This window comes from Melanerpes formicivorus, unplaced genomic scaffold, assembly GCF_026170545.1.
Source record: "Melanerpes formicivorus ecotype bairdi unplaced genomic scaffold, bMelFor1.0.p_v2 SCAF_126, whole genome shotgun sequence".
NCBI classification, from domain to species: domain Eukaryota; kingdom Metazoa; phylum Chordata; class Aves; order Piciformes; family Picidae; genus Melanerpes; species Melanerpes formicivorus.
This window is the reverse complement of record NW_027142478.1, coordinates 775716-800401: the sequence shown is the minus strand read 5'-3', so window position 1 is coordinate 800401 and position 24686 is coordinate 775716. Positions and strand designations below refer to the sequence as shown.

At 51.5% G+C, this 24686-nt stretch overlaps 2 protein-coding genes and 1 pseudogene across 2 annotated transcripts in view; 1 reads left to right on the top strand and 2 right to left on the bottom strand.

The window, feature by feature from the left end:
* Positions 1-24686, top strand: part of LOC137456464 (zinc finger protein 850-like) — a 262080-nt gene that overhangs the window by 189263 nt on the left and 48131 nt on the right. The gene's annotated exons all lie outside the window — the stretch shown is intronic.
* LOC137456473 (olfactory receptor 14A16-like) lies at positions 1902-2793 on the bottom strand (annotated as a pseudogene).
* LOC137456495 (zinc finger protein 892-like) lies at positions 11163-12870 on the bottom strand. Its single transcript, XM_068167959.1, has 2 exons — positions 12792-12870; positions 11163-12186 (listed from the first exon to the last, which is right to left on the bottom strand). The coding sequence occupies exon 2, from the start codon at positions 12183-12185 to the stop codon at positions 11163-11165; it is 1023 nt and encodes a 340-aa protein (XP_068024060.1). The 5' UTR covers position 12186; positions 12792-12870.

The window sequence follows — 24686 nt, the reverse complement described above, 5'->3', positions numbered from 1 at the left end:
CTCTTGCAGACTTGCAAGGACTCTGTCTGGTTAATTGGAGACATCACGGCTGAGAAGGAGCTGTCTTAAAGATAAACATTCAGAACTAGGAATTTGTTTTCTTCAGATAAGAAGCCTGCACAATTGAGCATGTGTGAAAGTGGATGCTCTGACCCTTACCACACTGAATGTAGGGAGAAGGGATTTATATGTTATCTCACCAGTTCGCTATAATTTTACACACCTAGAGGGAAAATCAAAATTCATAACAACACAGCATGCATTTTCATTTTCGGTTGAAAACATCAACAAATGGTACCAATAAGAGATCAGTATTACTAGGATGAGCAAAAACGCATTATTATGGGTAATTTTTATATTGAGCAAAGCAATGAAGCTCTTTTGCTCTAGCTGATTGCCTGCAAGTTTTCTGTCTGTGAAGCTAGAGCCTGGCCAGATCTACCTTTACAGATTAAAGAAATCTTGCTACCATTAAACATATTATGATTTTTGACCATCCTAGAGAAAATAAAGATGCAACATAACAGGTAATAATGAATTGATTGAACTTTTTCAGACATGTCTGATAGGGATACCCAGACTTAATGTAAATATGTTTGTTAATTATAGTAGTAAGTTTTAAGGTTCTTAGGTATCATTGTACTCATTTTGATTATTGTTAAACTTGTTTATAATTGTATTATGCAAGGTGTTCAAAGAATAACCTCCAAGGCCTTACTTGCACAAAAGAAAAATGGGGGAATTGTTGGGGTTTGTTTTGAGCAAGAGGGGCCTTGGGTCCCAGGAATGCCTGTGCAATTCAGGCCTTGAAGAATTCTCTGTTGATAATATAGTGGCGCCGTAAGAGATGTGAGAAAGTGCTGATTGCTTGGTATGCTGAAGTCCAGCTGCCCCTGAGATGGGAGGCAAGCAAGATAAGGAGGAGGCGAGATCTGGGAAAGAGAGCAATTAGGCCGGATAGAAGAATTCCACAGACTTGTGAAAACAATGATGTAACCTTTTAGAGAGCAACCAATAGTATGTTGCCAAGTGGGCATAATTATAGCAAACTGTATATAAGATGTGTCTGATGCTCAGTAAAGTTGGATTCCGCTGATCAAACTGGTCGAATAAGCGGCCCCTTCTTGCAGTACAGATCCTCATGTCTGCAGCCTCTGGGTCACAGCAGACAGGCCAAGACTGAATCAGATATGGTCTTGAATGATAATATTTCTGTGGTGTGGTTGGCTGAGATTACCCTCAGCTAACTGGGGTAAATTACCGAAAAAAACCAACAACCCAAACCCAACAACCTCAGAAGTTGGAAGCAAAATGAAAGTTCTATTTACAAAGGGTGAGCAAAACTCCAGAAGTATAAAATGCCATGAAGATGTACAAAATCTTTTGACAGAGATTTACAATTCAAAGCAATACAAGTACCCCCTTGAATTGTTCCAAACCCCCCTGCGTGGCCCAGAGGGGCTGCTCACAAACTCCTTCACCCCTTTCCCTTCCCTCTATCTTTGCAGACAAAATGAACCAGCAGAAGATCAGGAAAGAGACAAGGCAGCAGTGCACAGCAGAGACACAGAGCAAAGAAGTGAACGTGAGAGTGAAGTCTGTGCAGCAACCAATGGAATGAACAGAGACACAGCTGTTAGTATTCTGCTGTGGCAAATCCCCAACTACATTTACCTGTCACTCAAAGATCTCCAGAAAGTTTCTGCTCTGGCTTTGCAATTAGAAACTAGGCTAAAGTGCCAGCTCCAAACCTTGACACAAGGGAACCACATTCTTACAAGGGAAATACCAGCAGCAGCCAGAGCTCAAGCAGCCAGGCTGGGCCTGCACTGAGTGGCATCAGAACTGCTCTGCAGGAGAAGACAAAGAGTTTATTGCTTCTGAAAGCATCCAGGGATCAGTTTGCTCAGGGCAGCCTTAAGCTCCTGGTTCCTCAGGCTGTAGATGAGAGGGTTCACTGCTGGAGGCACCACTGAGTACAAAACTGACACCACCAGATCCAAGGATGGGGAAGAGATGGAAGTAGGCAAAGGTGCCAGGGCCAAGAAAAAGTGAGACCACAGCTAGGTGAGGGAGGCAGGTGGCAAAGGCTTTGTGGCGTCCCTGCTGAGAGGGGATCCTCAGCACTGCCCTGAAGATCTGCACATAGGACACCACAATCAACACAAAACAGACAAAGAATAAATAGGCACTGGCTACAAGAAGCCAAAGTTCCCTGAGGTAGGATGTGGAACAGGAGAGCTTGAGGATCTGGGGGATTTCACAGAAGAACTGGTCCACAGCATTGCCCTGGCAGAGGGGCAGGGAAAATGTATTGGCTGTGTGAAGCAGAGCATTGAGAGACCCACAGGCCCAGGCAGCTGCTGTGAGGCAGACACAAACTCTGCTGCCCAGGAGGGTTTCATAGTGCAGGGGTCTGCAGATGGCAACGTAGCGATCGTAGGACATGGTGGTGAGGAGAAAATACTCTGCTGAAATGAAAAAGAAAAACATAAATAGCTGAGCAGCGCATCCTGCATAGGAGATGTCCCTGGTGTCCCTCAGGGAATTGGCCATGGACCTGGGCACAGTGGTGGAGATGCAGCCCAGGTCAGTGAGGGCGAGGTTGAGGAGGAAGAAGTACATGGGGGTGTGGAGGTGGTGGTGCCAGGCTATGGTGGTGATGATGAGGCCATTGCCCAGCAGGGCAGCCAGGTAGATGGCCAGGAAGAGCCAGAAGTGCAGGAGCTGCATCTGCCTTGTGCCTGGGAATGGCAGGAGGAGGAAGTGGGTGATGGAGCTGCTGTTGGGCATTTGTGCCCTTTGTGCACAGTGCAGTAGCCAAAAGGCAAAGGCAGTCACAAGTCAATGGAGCACAACCAAAGCCATTTCTCAGCCCCTGATCCAGAGACTTAAGTTTTCTTTTGGAGGACACCTCCCTCCAGCTCTGTTGCTGGACTCTTTTGTGCTGACTGAGCATGCAAGGAAGAGCAGAGACTCTGCCTGCTTCCTGCTGCTGAGTCAGTCCTGCTCTGCAGCAGGGGAGTGGTGGAAGCAGCAGCAAGGTCTGGTGTCCACTTTCAGAGGAAAGAGTCCCAAAGCAGAAAGGCTTCTCAGCATCTCCCAGTGCTAAGGAGAGAGGGTAGAAAAAGGCAGTTCCTGAATGTTTTAGGCTTTTGTACTCCAGCTGTCCACATCTCACCCCCAGAGTGGTCATGGCTGTCACAAGTTCTCACACACAGCATTTCTGCTGCCCTCAGGGGGAACAGAGAGAGCAGAACCCTGCAAGACAAGCAGCTGCCTGTGGCTCAGAGCAGAGTAAGGGGAGCTGCTCTGGCCATGCTGCCACTTCCCCACTTCTCTGGGCTTGTGCCCTGCTGAGCTGGAGGAGATCACACTCCCATGTCCCCCTGAAAAGCCACCAGACCCTGCTGAGAGAAGATGAATTCCCCCACAGACTACTCAGTGTCTCAGCCTCTCTCAAGGTCTCAGCACCACACTTCCAGCCCAGCACACTCAGGGCTCATTGCAACACCCAATGGCATTTCCTCTCCTGTTGCAACTCTGCCTCTGCTGGAGCTCTGGCTGCAGAGGAGATGCTTCACACCTTGGAGCCCACGACCCTGAGGGCAGAGGCTTTTCTGGGGGGAAGAAGAGGCCAAGGTCTGTGCTCTGAGGAAGGGTCTGGCCTGGAGGGGATCAGATGGAGATGTCTGAATGCTCCCTCCCACAACATTGCTGGGTTCAGATTCCTTCCCTGATCAGATCCCTGCTGCCTGGAGGTTCTCACCCTGGCAGGAGTGTGCTGGGTGATGGACTTGCCCTGGTCACAGAGCCCATCCCAGCCCCTCTGCACTCACCTGCAGAAACCTGCTTGTTTACAGGGCACTGGCTGGGAGCATCCTGATGAGTGTAGCCAGGGTGATGCTGCTGCTGTCCACAGGCAGAGGCTGAAGGCTCTTTAAGAGGCTCCCAGCAGACCTCCTGACCACTCCAAGAAGCACTTCCCCACTTTCATGGACTTGTTCCAACTTGAATGGTCCTTTGTTACTTCTCTTTCTTTCCCCACTTTCCCTTGTCCTCAGAAAAGGAAACTGCAAACACAGACTCAGGAACTCTTCTCTCTTTAGAGCACACTCTACTTGGACCTTGTCCTTGAAACATCTCTTTGGAAGTTCCCTGGTGCTGAGCTGCAGCTGTGAGCAGCCCTGACCCACACAGCAGCCTCTCCAGAGCAGAAGGACCCTGCCCCACCCTGCCCTGCTCTGAACTGCCAGGAGTGGCTCCTGCCACACACAGCTTCTCCCCACAGCCAGCAACAGCTGTGGCTGTGCCAGATTTAGGAGATGCTGCCTGGAACTGCACCTGAACCGCCCTGCACCCACAGCCTCACCATGTCAGTGACTGCAGTGACTTCTCCTCCAGTGAGCTCTCAGCATCCTCCCAGTCCTGACCACCTTGAATCACTCTCTGCCATCTTCATCTCCCTGAGATCCTCTGGCAGTGTCCTCAGCCCTGCTGTGCTGTGCAGAGGAGCTGCTCCTGGCCAGAGCTGTCTCTCTGCAGCGATGCCTGCTTCCCAGCAGCACCTTCCAGCCCAGGAGCCTGCCCTGGCTCAGCAGCTCAGGACCAGCCCAAGGCATTTAAAGGAGCCCTCTGGTGGCTTTGGTGCCGAGTCCATGAACCTCAGGGACTGAGAGGAAGCTGATGAAACCTCTCCACAAGTCAAAGTCAGATTCAAACTCTGAAGTTTCTTCTACTCTTAATGGGTCCCAGTGAAGCATACTGGGAAAGGGCCCCCAGGGTCTGGTTAGAGCAGAAGGAGACAGTGGATGCAAGGGAAGCATTACTGGAGGCACTGAAGCATCACCAGGCTGTGGTGAGAGCAGAGAACTGAGGCAGTGTTAACAGGCCAGGACAAGCAGCTCAAGGTGGCTCTGCTGCTGAGGAAACCTGGAGGGGTTTCATTGATCCAAAGGGCCAAGCCCTGACCCCCAGCCCCTGGCAAGTCAGATCCTGTCCCTCACCTATGGCTCTGGGCTCTGCTGGGTGCAGTGGGGAGTGAGGATGAGCAGCAACCAGGGTAGGACCTTGTCAGATTTTGCTGTGGTTTGCTTGCAAAGAGACAACTCCTGCTGAAAAAGGAATGAAATGCACCTTTAAAAATAATTTTTATCAGATGCTTTGTGTAATAAAAACCTCTCCAATTAGCTGCAGAAACCATGGCAATAATTAGAGGTTCAGCAGTATTTAATGAGCCCCATGGAGTATTTGGGGCTGATTACATCATCCTTAGGTACTGCCAGGAGACTCTGCCAAGGTACTGCCAAGAAGCCTCTCAAGAAGTCCAAGGCAGAAGAAAACTCCAAAGTACCTTGAAGCACTGATTGGCCTCACTGAGGCTTGTTACTGACAAAGGCTCCCCAGGGACTCGTTAGAGCAGCTTGTTAGAGGCCAGGATTGCAGGGAGACAAAGGCAAAGTACAGGGGAGGAAAAATTGCCTTTGTTCTAGGAAGCAGAAAGGCCAAGCCCTGACCACTGACCTTGGACTAGAAAAACCTCAAAGCCTCAAAGCAAAGTTTCTCCTCACAGGCCTTGGTGGCAGAGGCAAGTGCCAGAGCCAAGGGGACAAAGGTCTTGGTCCTGTTGGGCCTCTCAGCCTTGCCAGAGCCCTTGGCCATCCTTACTGCAGCCTCTCTTACACTGTCCCATGCCTTCAACTCTTTCCTTCAATAGCTGGGATGAATGCACAAACAGATTTTAGAAGACAAATTAAGTCTACACAGCCTCTGAAGTGCAAACCCCTCCAAGAACAACCCTAGCAGAGTGAACAGAAGATGAAGTTTCAGCAAGTGAGGCACATGTAAGATGCCATCTACCAGCACAGGGACAATAAACTACTGGCTGAAAACAGCAAATAGAATCACTAACAGTCTTAGAAATTGGTAGAAGTGTCACAGACTCACAGAAACATTCAGGTTGCAAAAGACTCTCAGGATCACCAAGTCCCATCCAGAACCCTACTCTGCAAGGGTCACTCATGAATCGAATCTCCAAGCACCACATCCAAACCACCTTTAAATACATCCAGGACTGGGGACTCCATCACCTCCCTGGGTAGCACATTCCATTCCCTGATCACTCTTTCAGTGACAAAAAGTATTTCATACTGTCCACTCCAAGCCTCCCCTGTTGCAGCTTGAGGCTGTTCCCCCTTGTTCTACTGCTAATTACCTGTGAGAAGAGACCAACATCAGTGCCTCTCCACAATGTCCTTTCAGGCACCTGTAGAGAGCCACGAGGTCTTCCCTCAGCCTCCATCAGTCACTCTTCATCAGAATTTATTCTCCAGGCCCTTCCCCAGCTTCCCTGCCCTCCTCTGCACTGGCTCCAGCATCTCCACATCTCTCTTGGATTGAGGTGCCCAAAACTGGACACCACACTTGAGCTGTGGCCTCACCAGAGCGGAGTACCAAGGGACAATCAGAATACAGTAGATCACATTACTCCTGAGATTCCAGTCACAGCCTTAGACTACTATCCAGCAAGGATGTTTTAAACCAGGACGACACAGGGGTATCAGGCAATACCTTACAGCCAATATATATCTGCACATTCTGGAGAGCGGCCAGGCAGAGAGGGACCTGGGGGTACTCGGGTACTGGTTCTCAGTCTCTGAGGTTCATGAACTTGCCAACAAGGCCACCAGAGGGCTCCTTTAAATGCCTTGGGCTAGTCCTCTGTTGCTGAGCCAGGCCAGGCTCCTGGGTTGGAGGGAGCTGCTGGCAAGCAGGCAGCGCTGCAGGAGACAGCTCTGGCCAGGAGCAGCTCCTCTGCACAGCACAGCAGGACTGAGGACACTGCCAGAGGATCTCAGGGAGAGGAGGAAGGCAGAGAGAGCTTCAAGTCTGCCTGGACTGGGAGGGTGTCTGAGAGCTCACTGGAGGAGAAGTCACTGCAGTCACTAACACAGTGAGGCAAATCAGCCTTAGACTACTATCCAGCAAGGATGTTTTAAACCAGGATGACACAGGGGTATCAGGCAATGCCTAACAGCCAATATGTGACCGGTTTAGGCTACACAGATCGGTAGGTCAGTGAGAATGCAACTTTAAATTTTAGTTTTAGTTTAGTTTGAGTCTCAGCCTGTTTTTCTCAATCAGTCTGTCTGTTTCAGTCACAGAATCACAGTATCAGCAAGGTTGGAAGGGACCTCAGAGATCATCAAGTCCAACCTATCACCCAAGACCTCATGACTAGACCATGGCACCGAGTGCCACATCCAATCCCCTCTTGAATATATCCAGGGATGGTGACTCCATCTGCCTGGACAACTGCTTCTCTCTCTGTGCTTGGCTGACCTTCAACTAATGAGATATGAAACTAATTCTTTTGTTTTCTTCCCTTAGCATGGGCTTTGAACTGACAGAATTTCCCCAATAATTCCTTCCTCTCTCTCTAACCCCTTATGGGAAAAAAGGGAGGAAGGGGGAAAAGGAGTTTTTGGGGGGACCCTCCTCGATGGAGGTTTTTCTGTGTCACATTCTTTGCTGTATACCTTTGTTTATACTGTAAATACTTTATATTGTGTATATACTCATCACATTTCATTCTGCTTGTCAACATAGCTCTTTTCCATCTGCTCCTCTGACTGACTCAGCCATGGTTTTTGTATGTGTGGAAGAACTGAACTTTTTTTCACCACCACCCAATATATATATGCACATTGGCCACAGCAACCCCATGCAGTGCTACAGGCTGGGGTCAGAGTGGCTGGAGAGTGGCCAGGCAGAGAGGGACCTGGGGGTACTGGTTGATAGTAGGCTGAACATGAGCCAGCAGTGTGCCCTGGTGGCCAAGAAGGCCAATGGCATCCTGGCCTGCATCAGGAACAGTGTGGCCAGCAGGAGCAGGGAGGTCATTCTGCCCCTGTACACTGTACTGGTTAGGCCGCACCTTGAGTCCTGTGTCCAGTTCTGGGCCCTTCAGTTTAGGAAGGAGGTTGACTTGCTGGAACATGTCCAGAGAAGAGCAACAAAGTTGGTGAGGGGTTTGGAGCACAGCCCTATGAGAAGACTGAGGGAGCTGGGGTTGCTTAGCCTGGAGAAGAGGAGACTCAGGGGTGATCTTGCTGCTGTCTACAACTACCTTAAGGCAGGTTGTAGACAGGCAGAGGTTGGTCTCTTCTCCCAGGCAACCAGCACCAGAACAAGAGGACACAGTCTTAGGCTGCACCAGGGGAGGTTTAGGCTGGAGGTTAGGAGGAAGTTCTACACAGAGAGAGTGATTGCCCATTGGAATGGGCTGCCCGAGGAGGTGGTGGAGTCACCATCATTGGAGGTGTTCAGGAGGCGACTTGACAGGGTGCTTGGTTGCATGGTTTAGTTTGTTAGGTGGCATTGGATGATAGGTTGGACGCGATGATCTTGAAGGTCTCTTCCAACCTGGTCTATTCTATTCTAGTCTATTCTATTCTATCAGATGTACCTCACCTTATCTTAGACATATAGCACGTCTATAATCTCCAATATAATTAACTACTCGTTATCAGGTGTACCTCGCCTTGCCTTAGACGTATAGCACATCCATAACGTCTGGCGAATCAGGGAACGTCACCGGCATAAAGGCAGACAGATTAATCTCACAGAGACTAATCCAATAGCCACCATTAGTGGCACTGACAAACAGGAGCATCTCCACAGTCCTTAAAAGCAAAATGTCTTCTTGATGGTGCAAGTGAGAGTCATAATGAATAGTTGGTCAAGGCAAACGTTCGGGGTCACCATTTGTAATAGTTTAGATGTTTTAATTACCTCGAGCAATGTTTCCAGGACAGGATGTAAGCAGGCAAAGACATTTATTACGTTGCACAGCAAGGTTCTCTGGTCTATCAGCAGGCACAGGTGTCACATCTCAATTGGTCATTCTCTACTGGCATGCCTGTCATTAAGGTGTTGTGGTGGTTTGAGCCTTAACTGGGGCTTAAAAGCTCAGATGGGGGCAAGGCTGAGAATCCCCTTCCCCAACAGAGAGAGCAAATCCACCAAGAAATAATTTGGGTTCAGCTTGGAAGTAAAGAGGCAAAGGATTTTTCTTTAAACAGTATATATATATATATTTATGTAACAATGACAGGCAGGGTTCAGAAGGGTAAGGAACAAGGATGGATGGGAGAAGGAGAGGAAAAGGAAAAAAAAATTATGAGATACAGAACCAGTCCTTTGCAGAGTGTGGAAGCAGCAGGAAAGAGAGCAATGCCTGTAATTCTCCTCCATCTTATACCCCTGCTGGACAAGGAGGGGGAAGTGGAACAGACCAAGTCAGTTTCCCAGGGGAGGAAACACACCCCCCAGGGAGGGCAAAAAAACTCTCAGGAGCCCTCCTCCCCTCTTTTTTTCCAGGATGGGCATAGCCCACCACAGGCTGACAATAGGTCAAAACAACAAAACAATGTTTTAACACATCCCACCAAATGCTGCCCAGCTTCTCTCAGAGTCAAAGACAAAACACAGCTCTCTCTAATTTGAGCAAAGGCAAATCTTCCCTATAGTCTTCTCAAGCTATCTGAAAACATCCCTCTTCCCACAACCAACCCTTTTTCCCCCTGCACTTCTTTTTTCTTGGGCACCAACACATTTTTTCTGTGATTTTTTTCTCTCAGGCATCAACCATTTTTTTTCCCTGCAAGTCTTTTTCCTCAGGCACCAACCCTTTTATTCTCTGCTCTTGTTTTCTTTCAGCACCAACACATTTTTCTGTGTACTTCTTTTTTCTTGAGCACCAACCATTTTTCCCTCTGCTCTTCTTTTCTCTCAAGCACCAACCCTTTTATTCTCTGTGCTCCCTTTTTCTCGTTCACCAACCCTTTTATTCCCTGTGCTTCTGTTCTCTTGGGCACCAACTCTTTTTTCCTCTGTGCTTCTTTTTTCTCACACACCAAACATTTTTTCCTCTACTATTTTTTTTTTTCCTCAGGCAGCAACCCTTTTTTCTCTGTGCCTCCTTTTTCTCTGACGCCAACCCCTTTATTCCCTGCACTTCTTGTTTCTCAGGCACCCATTGTTTTTATTCTTTCTGTTTCTTTTTGCTCAGCCACCAACCCTTTTTCCCTCTGCACTTCTTTTTTTCTGGAAGGTGTCCAGAGAAGGGCAACAAAGCTGGGGAGGGGTTTGGAGTACAAGCCCTATGAGGAGAAGCTGAGGGAAACTAAGGTTGCTTAGCCTGGAGAAGAGGAGGCTTCCTGTTCTGGTTGCTGCTGTTGGGTTCTGACTCTCAGGTGCTGGCTCTTTGCTGAGGGGGAGGGCTGCAGGGGTTGAACTCCTGACTGCTGCTGCTGACTGCTGTGCTTCTTTCTGCAAACAGCCTCAGGTCAGTGTGTATTATGGGATCTCCTTTGGATTCAACTCTTTTGATTTTATCTCAAGTCCTTATCTCAACCCAGAGAGTTTTTTGGTTCCTCTGTGTTTTACTTTTCTCTCACTTCTGTTTTGGGGTGGAACAGGCAGCTTAACCTCTTCTCAGCTCTTCCTCCTGTTCCAGCCCAAGCGGAAAGCCAACAGAAGCTTTCTGAGTTCTTCCAAAGATCTCCATCAGCTTCCCCATACACCCTCCAAAGATCCCAAAAGTCAGTCCTAGGACCATCCAAATCCCAAACACCTAAGATCACCTGAAAGCCCCTGAAGAATGCCTCTGAGATGACCCTCAAGACTCTTCTGAGAACCTCATTTTCCCCTTCCTGAACTGGGCACACAGCTCCACCCCATCCCTTGGGAGCAAATGCCCCCAAAATTTGGGCATTGAGGCAGGAATGTCAGAAATAAAAGCAAACAGACAGGATTTGGGTAACTTTTGGGTTTTCTTGACATGATTGGTGAATGTACAGAGAGGTTCTTACCCCAGGGAGACACAAAGCATTCGGGAAGAACCAGACAGACCCTGGCAAAGCCCTGCCCAGCTCCACTGGGAGCTCCAGCTGTGCCGACTCACCACTGTAATTGTTCTCATTAGCAATAATTGGTGTTCAGAAGGGCAGGAGGTGTTTGTTGCTGCTGGTGTCCCCAGTCCCTGAGAAGGGCAAAGGAAAAAGGGATGATTTTGGTGCTGGAAAGGCCCTATCAGAGGGGTCACGATTACCCAAGAGATTATAGGTGGATTTATGCCTCCCCTCTAGTGCAGGCTGCTCTCAGTTGTGGGTGCAGCGGTGCTTGCTGAGGGATCGCTTCTTGGTGAAGCTCCTACCGCAATCAGCACAAGTGAACGGCTTCTCACCGGTGTGGGTGCGGCGGTGGCAAATGAGAAATTGGCTCCGGCTAAAGCGTCTGCCACAGTCAGCACAAATGAAAGGTTTCTCACCGGTGTGGGTGCGGTGGTGCTGAGTGAGCGTGCTCCTGCGTCTGAAGGCCTTGCCGCACTCATCACAGCTGAAAGACTTCTCGCCAGTGTGCACACGACGGTGATGTGTGAGGTTTCCCTTCCGGGTGAAGCTCTTGCCGCAGTCGGCACAGCTATACGGCCTCTCACCGCTGTGGATGAGTTGATGCTGGATGAAATCCGTGCTCGTGGTGAAGCTCTTGCCGCACTCAGCACAGGGGAACCGATGCTCTCCAGTGTGGATGCGGCGATGGATGGTGAGCCTGGAGCGACGTTTGAATTTCTTGCCACAGTCCCTGCAGATGAAGGCCTTCTCAGTGCTGTGCACATAGTAGTGCTGGGTGAGAGATGACCTGTGAGTGAAGGTCTTGCCACACTCAGCACAGCTGTATGGCCTCTCACCGGTGTGGGTGCAGCAATGCTGGAGATGCTCAGAGCTCTTGCTGAACCTCTTGCCACAGTCACCACAGACGAAGGGCCGGGGGCCAGGGTCAGGGCAGTGGTGCTTCACCTGCTCTGAGCCAGGTGGGAAGTTCTGCCCCCACTCAGGGCACTGATTCAGCTGCTTGGGTGGCACAGAGGGACCTGCTCTGGCTTCATCCTCCTCTGCAAATTCCTTTTCCTCCTCTTCCTCATCACCTTCATCCTCATGGCTATCCTCTTCTCCATACTCATCATCATCATAGTCATCATTCTGCTCAGTATCACCATCCTCCATCTTGTCCTCTACCTTCTCATCCTCCTCTACCTTGGGAATGCAAATGTGCTTCTCCAACTTGATCTCTGGGTGCTGCTTCTCCTCCCAGCTTTTCTCTGGGTCCTTCTGTGAGGCCATACTGCGGGAGGGAGGGGTCACAGCTGTGCAATATGGAAGATGGGAGCACCTGAGCCCAGGACCTCAAACCCTCAGATCCTGCCTGGGTCATGACACTCCCTGACTCCCAACTCCCAGCTGGAGAAGAGAATGCAGAGGGGACCTCAAACCTTCAGTTTCTGCCACAGTGTGGGCACAGACGTCCGATACCTGTGCTGAGACCCCAGGTTCCTATGATCAGTGCCCTGAGGTACCCTGGGGCTTACAAGTGGTCTTGTCCCACTCTCCTCGAGCCTGGTGGCATTGGCAGGGTGGTTCCCGGCCCAGGCCCTGTCCTTTGATCTCCCCTGGCTCAGACAATGGAGGCAGCAGCACTGAACAAGGAAGACCAAACCACCATCAATCTCCCACCACCCTCCCAATCCCAATCCCAAACACCACCTCCTGACACACAACTAACCCCACAAGCCTAGGGAGTTTCCAAACTCCAATGCTTGATGTGCCTCAGAGCCCCTGGAGGGGTGAAATGAGGTGGGTAGGAGGAGATGGAGGAGTATGGGAGTTACCCTGGGAATCTGGGATGCTGGGGGCTGGGGTCCTGCTGTTGCCCCATTCTGGATTTTTTACCTGCTGGCCTGCTCCAAGGGGCAGATCTGCAAACTCTGCTTGTCCACAGCACACAGGGGCAGGGATGATGGAGAGAGAGGGATACAACTCCTGCCACAAAGAAACAAAGGGCTCAGAGGAGAGCACTGACCTGCAAGGGATGGCTCAGCACTGCCCAGGACCAGGCAGCACAGCTCAGCCTTCCTGGGGGCAGCTCCCAAGCCCAGCAGCACAGCCACAGCACACAGCCAGGGCTGATCAAGATGGGAGGCCTCAACAAGTGCACACTCAGCTCCTTGCCCAGCACACAGCCCCCAGCACACAGCTGCAGGCCAGCACCACAACACAGCTGCCTCCACACAGCCCCTCCCAGGCCTTCCCTAAAGCTTCCTCCCACTGCCTGCCCAGGCCTCTGCTGCCTGCAGCTGCATTTGACAGCAGATCGTGCTCTGGCCACAGATCTCCTCCCTAGCCCTACCCCCACCACACTCACTGTGTGCTCACCTGTGCCCTGAACACACCTCTCTGCTGCTTACTCCCCAAGAGAAGACCACAGCAGCCCTCAGGACACACACAAAGGGAGCTTCATGGAGGTGCATCAAAGGGGGAAGGGACTTGCTCAGCTTCTTGCTAAACCTCTTCAGCCCTCATTGAGATGCTGGAGGAGTCTCTGGCTCCTGCCCAAACCTCACACCTCCAGCACCCTTCACACACCTGCAGCCCAAAGAGACTCACTGGAAAGGGTTTGGCTTCCTTCTCTCCCTGACCATTTCTCTCAGCTTGCTCTTTGCAGTTCCCTGGAGCTGCCACTCCACATCCCCAAGAGAAAATGAGGTTTGGTGGGAGGGCACAGTGCCCATGGGCTGTTGTTCATCTCCCAGCTGACACATGCAGACCTGCGGCACAATTCACTCCTTTCACCTCCTAAAATGCTGCCAGATTCTGCCATTCCCTGCACACACATTTGCCACCTGGGCCCTGGATCCTATCCCCTTTTTGGGGGGACAAGGCCTAATTCCTGCCTGACCATCCCCAGGCCTTTCCCTCATTCCCAGCTCATCCATGTCCCTACTACCTTGGCTGTCCCATGGCCCTGTGTCCCCCACCTCCACTGCCACTGCAGCTGGAAGGGTGGAGTGGGAAATGCTGTGGCTGAGGAAGCATCTAAGGAACTGGGATGGAAGCAGCAGCACAAGAATGGAAGGGGCCTGAGACTAAAGGCTGGGATCAGCTGGAGGGCTGAAAGAATAGCACCAAGCCAAGGGGGGTTACAGATGAGGACTGGGGAGGGACCCTGCAGACACCTCAGGCAGCAACTGATGAGAGGAAGGGGGACAGAGAGGGAGTGAGACCTCAGGTGACTCCTGCCATGGGCTATGGCTGGGCTGTGTGGCTAGGAGCCCTGAGTGCCTGCTTGGGCTGTGCTGGATGTCAGGAGGGGTCAGGGGACTGTCCTCAGCCAGGCAGGATTTGGGACTTTGAGCTTCTGGGGTCAGCTGCTGCCAGCACCATTGCAGGTAGGAGCCAGGCAGAGCCTCACAGCTGCTGAACTAAGCCCTCCCACCCCCTGCAGCCTTCACCCTCCATCTCTCCATCAATTGCTCCATCTCCACTCACTTGCTGCCCTCTCAGAGTCCCCAGGGTCCTACAACATCACCAGGGCTGATCTACACAGCCAGCAGGGCCCAACAGAAGCCCCTGGATGAGAGCATGGAAGAGAATCCCTGTGGTGGGTGGAAGGCACTGGGATGTCTTACACCAGACAGTAGAGACCTTCAGAAGGGACAGCAGAGTCCAGAGGGACACCACAAAGTGTCATCTAGCTTAGTTCATTCCCACAAGGCCTGCACTCAATCTCTACAAAGGAACAGCACAGGATCTCCAACCTCCTTTGCCCTTCCTCTCTGCTCCCAGCAACAGCTTCTGGGATCTCTCTCTGCAGAGGAGCTTTGAGGCCTTGGCAATGCTGCCAACTGCGGCCTGCAGTGGCCTGGCTCACCTGGGAGCTGCCTACCAGAATCTGTAACTGCAGGTCTTGGGTATGGGGGAGGAGGGGCAGAGAGGCATGGGGGAGGGGGAAGGCATTTGGGGCCTGGGGTTCTGGCCTGCTTTGGTGGAGCTCTGGAGGAAGCTTTGGCCTAGGGAGGTTGCTTGGCTCCCGTGGCCCAGGCGCACTATGGATTGTTGTGGATTGGATGCTTTGCACTGTAGGATGCAGCTCTGAACAGCACAGCCATGGAAACTGCCCAATTCTATCCAACCCTCTGGCCACAGCTTGGCATCAACTCCTTTCACAAGGTTCAAAGAGAGCCTCTCTGCATCCTGAAACCTAAGACAATACCCAGCAGAACAAGTTGGAGGCGCACAAGGGGACAAGCTGCAGAGGGGGCCCAGGGCAACCTCCTGAGCTTCAACAAGAGCAAGGGCAGGGTCCTGCCCCTGGCCTGGCACAATCCTCACAATCAGGACACGCTGGGGGAGGAGGGGATAGGAAGCAGCCCTGCAGAAAAGGACTGGGGGGGCTGCTGGACAAGAAGCTGGACAGGAACAGACAGGGGGAGCCTGCAGCCCACAAGGCCAAGGACAGCCTGGGCTGCACCAAAAGCAGCATGGCCGGAGATGGACAGAGGCCATCCTGGCACTTGGCTCTGCTGAGACTTCACCTGCAGCATTGCAGCCAGCTCTGGAGCCCTCAACACAGGAAGGACATGGAGCTGATGGAGAGGGCCCAGAGGAGGGACACAAAAATGATCAGGGGCTTGGAGCAGCTCTGCTACCAGGACAGGCTGAGGGAGCTGGGGGTGATCAACCTGGAGAGGAGAAGAGAATACTCTGGGGAGACCTAAGAGTGACCTTCTGGTACCTGAAGGGGACTACAAGAAGGCTGCAGAGGGACTCTTTGCAAAGCCTGCAGGGACAGCACCAGAGGCAATGGCTTCAAACTAGAGCAGAGCAGATTGAGATTGGAGGTGAGGAACAAGTTCTGCACCAGGAGGCTGCTGGAACACTGCAACAGGTTGCCCAGGGAGGGGCTTGAGGGCCCAGTCCTGCAGATGTTCAAGGTGAGGCTGGACAGGGCTCTGGGCAACCTGAGCTAGTGCAGGATGTCCCTGCTGACTGCAGAGGGGCTTGGACTGCAGCACCTTTGCAGCTCCCTGACAACCCAAACCACTCCAGGATTCTAGGAGTCTAAGGGCAGCTTCCAGGGAGAGCAGGAAAAAGATGAGGCAGAGGAGGACAAGGAAGAGGACAAGGAGGAGAAGAACCAAAATCCCTTCCAAGCTCCTCCAAACCTCTGCCAAATTCCTGGAAAGCTCTTCCAGCTCTGCAGAGTTCATTCTCAAGAGAGCTGAGGGAGTTGCTAGGCTCAGGGATGTCTTGCACACTCTGCACAAATGCTCCAGAAGCTTTCCAAGTGCCCTCAAAACCAGCAGCACAGCTCTGCTGCCACACAATGCCAGGCTGCAAGGGACCCCAAGGCTCAGCTGCTCCAACCTTGCCAGCTGACACTGCACTGGAAAGGAGCTGGCCCAGCCCCCTGCCAAGCTGAGCCTTCCAACTCTGCCCTGCAGGGCAATCCACCACTGCCCTGGGGAGATGATTCCAATGGCTGACTGGCAGGGAAAAGCTTTTGCCTCTGCAGGGCACTGTGCCACTTCAGCTCAACTCTTGCAGCAGCTCTTTGAGATCTGCCTTTGGAGCATCACAAACACTGAAGCACTGCAGTGCAAAGCAGCTCAGCTTCAACTTCTAACTGGCTAAACTCTCACATTTTAAATTCAAGGCAGGGGCCAAGCTCACACCCAGCTGAGTAGCTCACACCCAGCTCCTATGCTCAGAACATCTTCCCAAGCTCAGAACCACATCCTAATCTCAGAGCCAGCCCCCAAGCTCAGGCTGAGATCAACAGTGCAGAACCAGATCCCAAGCTCAGATGCAGCCCCCAGGCTCAGAACAACATTGCAAGGTTTCATAGTTTCATAGTTTCATTCAGGGTTGGAAGGGACCACGAGGATCATCTAGTTCCAAGCCCCCTGCCATGGGCAGGGACACCCCACACTAGATCAGGCTGGACAGAGCCTCATCCAGCCTGCTCTTAAACACCCCCAGAGACGGGGCCTCGACCACCTCCCTGGACAACGCATTCCAGGGTTTCACCACTCTCATGGTGAAGAACCTCCTCCTCACATCTAGCCTGAATCTCCCCACCTCCAGCTTCATTCCATTCCCCCTAGTCCTATCACTACCTGATATCCTGAGAAGTCCTTCCCCAGCCTTCCTGTAGGCCCCTTTCAGATACTGGAAGGCGACAATTAGGTCACCTCGGAGCCTTCTCTTCTGCAGACTGAACAGCCCCAACTCCTTCAGTCTGTCCTCATAGGAGAGGTGCTCCAGCCCTCTGATCATCCTTGTGGCCCTTCTCTGGACACGTTCCAGCACCTCCACATCCCTCTTGTAATAAGGGCTCCAGAACTGGACACAGTACTCCAGGTGGGGTCTCACCAGGGCTGAGTAGAGGGGGAGGATCACCTCCCTCGACCTGCTAGCCACACTTCTCCTGATGCAGCCCAGGATCTGATTGGCTTTCTGGGCTGCAAGTGCACACTGAGAGCTCATGTTGAGCTTTTTGTCCACCAGCACCCCCAAGTCTCCCTCTTCAGGGCTACTTTCCAGCCAGTCACTGCCCAGCCTGTATTTGTGCCTGGGATTGCCTCGACCCAGATGCAGGACCCTGCACTTGCTCTTATTGAACTTCATGAGGTTGGCTTGTGCCCACCTCTCCAGTCTGTCAAGGTCCCTCTGGATGGCCTCCCTTCCCTCCAGCGTGTCTGCTGCACCACACAGCTTGGTGTCATCAGCAAACTTGCTGAGGGTGCACTCAATGCCACTGTCCATGTCCCCCACAAAGATGTTGAATAAGACAGGTCCCAGGACTGATCCCTGAGGGACTCCGCTTGTCACTGGACTCCACTGGGACATGGAGCCATTGACAGCCACTCTTTGGGTGCGGCCATCAAGCCAGGTCAGAAGCAGCCATCAAGATCCAATCCAGCCTCCAAGCTCAGACTCAGATCAAAATGCAGACCCAGATCCCAAGCTCAGACACAGCTACCAACCTCAAGAAAATCGCTCAGAAGCAGCACCCAAGCTCAGACCCACCTCCAAAGTTCACAGCCAGCCCCCAAGCTCACAAGCAGATCAGAAGTGCAGAACCAGATCCCAAGCTCAGATGCAGCTACCAAGCTAAAGAACAAGCAAATAATGTCAGAGCCAGACCACAAGCTCTAGAACCAGCTCCCAAGGTCAAACCCAGAAGTGCAGAACCAGCTCCCAAGCTCAGATTCAGATCAAATATGCAGAGCCAGCCCCTAAGCTCAGAGAGAGATCAAAAGTGCAGAACCAGATCCCAAGCTCAAGAACCAGTAGATAAGCTCAGAACCATTTCCCAAGTTCAGACCCAGCTCCCATGTTCAGAAGCAGCTCCAAAGCTCAGACCAAGCCCTCAAGCTCAGACCCAGATGCCACATTCAGAAGTAGCTCCCAAGCTCAGGCCCAGCCCCAAGCTCACAGCCAGATCAGAAGTGCAGAACCAGACCCAAAGCTCAGATGCAGACAGCAAGCTCAAGAATCAGCCACTAAGCTCGGAGCCAGCCCCCAGGCCTGCAGCCAGATCCCAATGCAGACCCAGATCCCAAGCTCAGATGCAGCTCCCAAGCTAAGAACCACCAAATAAGCTCACACCCAGCCCCCAGGCTCAGAGCCAGTTTCACAACTTTGCTTATTTCAAGTTCCCTTCATTGCACTTCTGCTAAGTGTCCAAATTGAAACACTCAGAGAATGCTTTGCCCTGGAGGGGACCCCAAAGATCAGACAGCTCCAACCCCCTGCCATGCCCACAGACACCTTCCACCACACCACGCTGCTCAAGCCCTCATCCAACCCCACCCTCAGCACCTCCAGGGAGGGGGCAGCCAGCACCTCCCTGCCCAACCTGCTCCAGGCTCTCACCACCCCCACTCCAAACTATTTCCTCCCAAGCCCCACTCCAAATCTGCCCTCCTCAACCTTCAGTCCACTCCCCCTCAGCCCATCACTCCCAGCCCCTCACAAAAGTCCCTCCCCAGCTCTCCTGCAGCCCCAGGCAGCTACAAGGCTGCTCCAACCTCTCCCCACAACCTCAACAGACACAACTCTCACAGCCAACCCCCACAGGGGAGCTGTCACAGCCCTCCCACCACCCCCATTACCTCCAACACACCCCCTCCAACAGCTCAACCTCCTGCCCCTCTTGGGGGCACCACAGCTGCACACAGCACTCCAGCTGGCAGCACACAATGCTGCCAGCACAAAACCCATTGCAGCAAAAGCCTCAACCTGTGCTCAGCTGCCAAACCAAAGGGACCTCAACTTGGCCACAAGAGAAAGGACCAAACTGAGCCAAGACACTGATCCAACACCCAAGGCTGAACAGAACAACCATCAGCAGAAGCTCCTCCTGCCCTGAGCCTTTCTGTGCTCAGGAGGCCTGCAGAGAAACTGAGAATCACTCTGCAACCCCCCAGGGAATCTTTGTGCCTCAAGAGATTGCAGAGCACAGAGGCCTTGGATGCCACCACCCCCAGCACAGCCAAACCGCCCCACAGCTGACACCAGCCCCAGGCGCTCCCAAGCTCAGGCTCAGCACAGCACCCACGCCTGACACCCCCACGGCACCCAGCACACAGCCTGCCCACAGCTCCCCCCCGCGCCTGGCCCTCAGCCCAGCTGCTGCCCTTCAGCACAGCAGCCGCCTGGCAGCTGCCAGCTACCACACTGCCCACAGACACACACAGCAGGTGCAGCTCCAGCACCATCCACACACACATGCAGCATAAAGAGCCTCAGCTGGAAGGGTTTTTTGTTGCCTTCTCTCCCTGCCCCTTTCTCTCTGCAGTTTTCCTGGAGCTGCCACCCCACATCCCCAAAGTGAAGATGAGGTTGGATGGGAGGGCACAGTGCCCAGGGGCTGCTGCTCATCTCCCAGCTGCCACATGCAGAGCTGCAGCACAATTCACTCCTTTGGTCCCCTGCAGTGCTCCCAGGTTCTGGCACTTCCTGCACACACAGCTTCCAGCTGGGCACTGGATCCCTTCCCCTTTGGTGGGGGACAAGGCCTAACACCTGCCTGACCATCCCCAGGCCATTCCTTCATTCCCAGCCCATCCCTGTCCCTGGAGTCTTTGCTGTCCTGTGGCCCTGGGAGGGGAAAATAAATGTGGTAACTGAGGAAGCCTCGAAGGGACCTGGGCTGGAAGCAGGAGCACAAGAATGGAAGGGCCCCGAGGCTAAAGGCTGGGATCAGCTGGAGGGCTCAAGCCAAGGGAGAGGCTTACAGAGGAGGGGTGGGGAGGGACCCTGCAGCCCCCTCATGCAGCAACTGATGAAGGGGGGCACAGAGAGGGAGTGAGAGCTCAGGTGACTCCTGCCCTGGGGTGTGGGGTGAGGTATAAGGAGTGGTCTGAAAAGCATCATCTGCCTCATCACTGACATCAGGAACCAGGACACAGCCAGGGAATAGCCTGAGCACAGCCAAAGCATAACCTGGGCACTGCCAAAGCATAACCTGGGCACTGCCTGGGCACAGCCTGGGTACAGTCAGGGCATAGCCTGGGCTCCCCCCTGAGCCTGGCTCACAGCCCAGGCACTGCCCTTTAGCACAGCAGCTGCCAGCAAAAAGGCTCCAACCCCCCAGAGCCCCCCCCAGAGAAGCCTCTGCTGCACCCCAGCCCCCACGCTGCCCTCGACCCCTGCTGGCCACAGCAGCCCCCACAAGGCAGCAGCGAGCAGGGAGGGTAAGGGAGAGCGGGAGGAATGGGTGCCTGCAGCTGCCCCGAGCAGGGGGATTCAGCAGCACAAGGAACCCCACCGAGCCCCCCACCCCAACCCCACCCGCGGCCCCGCAACCGCACAGACCCCTCCCAGAACAGCACAGACGATGCCCAGCGACCCTGCACACCTCTGCCCTAGCCCACGACCACCCCCACACACACCACAGACCCCTACAGCTGCACAGAGGTCCACACAATCACAATGTCCCCCTCCCCCTGATGAACAGAAAAGTCTCATTAACAGAATAACAGAGTTGATAAGAATTTTCTGCTTGTTAGCTGAAATGCTGGAATGCAGGGAGGGGGAGAGGGGTTGGCAGACAGCCTTTGGATAGATAAGGAATAGCAGGATTTTTCAGTGATTTACTTCTGTTAGTCTTGGACAAGATGATCTTTTGTATAAGATAAAGGACACCTGCATGATATGTGTACTTCTGCTCTTTTAGATAGATAAGCTTTGTATAGATAGGAAGCATCTGGATAGATAAGCTTTGTATAGATAGGAAGCATCTGGACCTCTGTCATTATAGACAGATAACTTTTTGTATAAAAGCTTGCCCAAAACTCTCTGAAGACACACAGGTCTTTTGAAATGATTCTACCTGTGTCAGGCGTGCCAGAATAGAAGCATAATACAAGAAACTTACTGAGTCTCTTGTGTGTCATTCTCTAAGTCAATTTGGCGACCGTGGCAGGACGACTCTGTTTGGCTGCAGGACCTGCTGAGGAGCCGGACCTCTCAGGGCCCGCAGAGAAATTCTCGAGGAGAGCTCCGCTGCTCATCAGATCACTGCAGGGACAGACAAGACTGCCAGCACAGAGAAGGTATGCTTCTATAAAAGGGGTAGCTCCGTAAGTCGCGAGGGGACGCCCTGCGCGGGAGAGAGGCATTTATTGCACCCCTAGGTAAAAGAGCTCTTGGGTTGGGACCAGGGGGGTCCCAAAGGTAACTATAGGCATTGTTTATGTATCATGAACATTGTCTGTAGTGTGGGACCAGGGGGGTCCCAAAGGGAATTATTAGTACTGTTTAAGTGTGCGAGGGGCCAAGAGGGTCCCTAAAGAACATAAAGTACTAGAGGTTTTGAATGTGTGGCTGTGTGTGTGTGGCCAATAACTGTGTGCTAAGGACCGGTCATTATTGTTGTAGTTGTATTTGTATTTGTTTTGTGTTCTGTGTGCTGTAAAAAGAAAGCACTGTGTTGTATTGTGTAAAATGGGAGGGAGACAAAGTAGTGAGATCCCAAGACATAGCCCACTTGGTTGTATACTTGCCCACTGGGGGGAAATTGGAGGCCCCCCAGGAGGGTCAACAAATCAAAAGACTCTGATTAAATTTTGTACCCGGTGGTGGCCATTATATAAATTAGATGGTGGAGAGAAATGGCCTGTAAATGGGAGTCTGGAGTATGATACTTTACTGCAATTGATGTTGTTTTTAAGAAGAGAAAAGAAATGGGATGAGACAATATATGCTGATATGTTTTTCTATCTCCGAGAGCATCCGGAGTTTCAAAGGGACTGTGGTGTTAGAGCTCCCTCAGATCCAGTGGTTTTGGCCCTTGAAAAAGAAAACAAGGCCAAGAATAAGAGGCAGACACAGTTGAAAAGGTGTTGCTCTGCGTGTAGTATAGGGCAGAGGTGTCTTAAACTTGAGGAAATAAAAGACCTGCCTGAATTTTATCAATCTCCAGGAAAATTGCAAGAGGTAGTGACAGAGAGTTCGGAAAATAATGTCGGAGCAATTGTGGCAGCAATTCAGATAGTGATACTGAAGTAAGTTCCCAGAGCTATGCTCAGGGAAGCCCAGTGTCAAGAAGGACCCGAGGACAGCAAGCAAATGCCCCGGCTTCCCAGGTACTCATTCAAGCCCCCCTGCGACAAGCAGTAGGGCCTGAGGGGGACCCAGTCTGGATTAAGGTGCCTTTTACAAGTCATGGTTTGGATAGTTGGGGAGAAAAGGCTAAAAATTATCGTAACGATCCCACAGGGACGGCTACACATTTTCGATTCATGGTTAGGCAGCACAATCCAGACTGGGACAGAGGATATCCAGTTATTATTAGAACAAATGACTGAAACAGAGAAACAATGAATTGAAAAACACGGATTGGAGCTTGCAACAGAAAGAATTCAAACCCGGGGAGGGGGGGCAAACATTGGAGATGTATTTCCACTCCAAAATCCAGAATGGAATACAAACAATGCCCTGCAAAGGACTAGATTGGAGGAATACCAGGGGAATAGAAAAAGCCATTCTGAAAGCAATAACTGGTCTGTGTTATACTCAGTCAGACAAGGACCTGGTGAATCACCCTCAGAATTCTTAGATAAGCTGAGGGAAGTCATGAGGAAAAACACCTCTCTTGACCCCGGATCAGAAGTAGGGATACAACAACTGGTATCCCTATTTATTGGCCAATCTGCTAGTGATATCAGAAAGAAGCTGCAAAAGTTGTCACCCCCGCAGGGAAGGGATTTAGAGGCACTTTTGGATGTAGCATGGAGAGTATTTTCTAACAGGGAAGAAGAAAGTAGGAGAAAAGAGAAGAGAATGTTGGTAGCAGCGTTGCAGGAAAGTAAGGAGACTAAAGGGACTAATAGAGTGCGGTTGGAAAAGGATCAGTGTGCGATTTGCAGAAAGAAGGGACACTGGAAAAGAGAATGTCCAGAGAGGAACAAGAAAAACAGAATACAGGCACAACTAGAAGAGGATGATTAGGGAGGAGTGGAGGAGACTATAAATACCCTAGCAGATCCTCTGGTTATAATGAAGCTAGGGGAACAAGAAAATAAACTGGAATTCCTAGTTGACACAGGAGCAACCTTTTCAGTCTTAAATCAAGCACTGCTGCCTCTGGATGAGAGCTGTGTTTCGGTGGTAGGGGCTACAGGTCAAACTGAGAAGGCATATTTTTTAAACCACTTAAATATAAATATGGTAAAACTTGGGGCTTACATAAATTTTTATAGATGCCAAATGCCCCAAAGTCATTGCTGGGGAGGGATTTGTTGGAAGCATTGGGAGCTGAAATTAAATTTAATAAGGGGAAAGTAGAATTCAGAGTAAGGGAGGAACAGTTGGTTGAGGTTTTAAGTCTTGCATTAATGAGCCCTCAACAAGAGAAAAACAGAATAAGAGAAAGCATAAAAGATCAAGTATATCCTGGGGTTTGGGACACTGAGCAGCCTGGAAGGGCCAAAAATGCCCTACCTGTGATAATAGATCTTAAGCCTGGAGCTCAACCTGTTAGATTAAAACAATATCCTTTAAGGAAAGAAGATAGGGAAGGAGTTTTGCCTATTGTAGAAAAATTCTTAAAGTATGGGCTGCTAACAGAGTGTGAATCAGCTTACAATACTCCAATTTTACCTGTAAGGAAACCAGCTGGAGGGTATCGGTTAGTGCAGGACCTAAGGGCTATAAATAAAATAACAAAGGATATCCATCCTGTGGTGGCAAACCCATGTACCCTCTTGATTCAATTGAGAACAGAATTAGAGTGGTTTACCGTCTTGGATCTAAAAGATGCCTTTTTCTGTTTACCCCGGCCCCTGAGAGCCGGCCACTGTTTGCCTTTGAATGGGACAACCCAGAAACTAACCGAAAGTGTCAATTAACTTGGACAGTCTTGCCCCAAGGATTTAAGAACAGCCCTACTGTCTTTGGAAATCAGCTCGCAAAAGAATTAGAGAAGTGGAACAGGCCAGAAGGCAACGGAGCTCTGCTACAGTATGTAGATGACATCCTGCTGGCCACCCAGACCAGAGCGGAATGTGAAAGATGGACTGTGAGTATGCTGAATTTCCTGGGACTTCATGGGTACTGAGTTTCCCCACAGAAGGCCCAAAGAGTACAGCAGCAAGTAACCTACTTGGGATATGAATTAACAGCAGGACAACGAGTGCTGGGCCCTGAAAGAAAGGAGGCCATCTGTTCTATTCCACTTCCAAACACAGTAAAGGCACTCCGAACCTTTTTGGGAACGACAGGGTGGTGCCGGTTGTGGATTTATAATGATGGCCTGCTTGTGAAACCCCTCTGTGA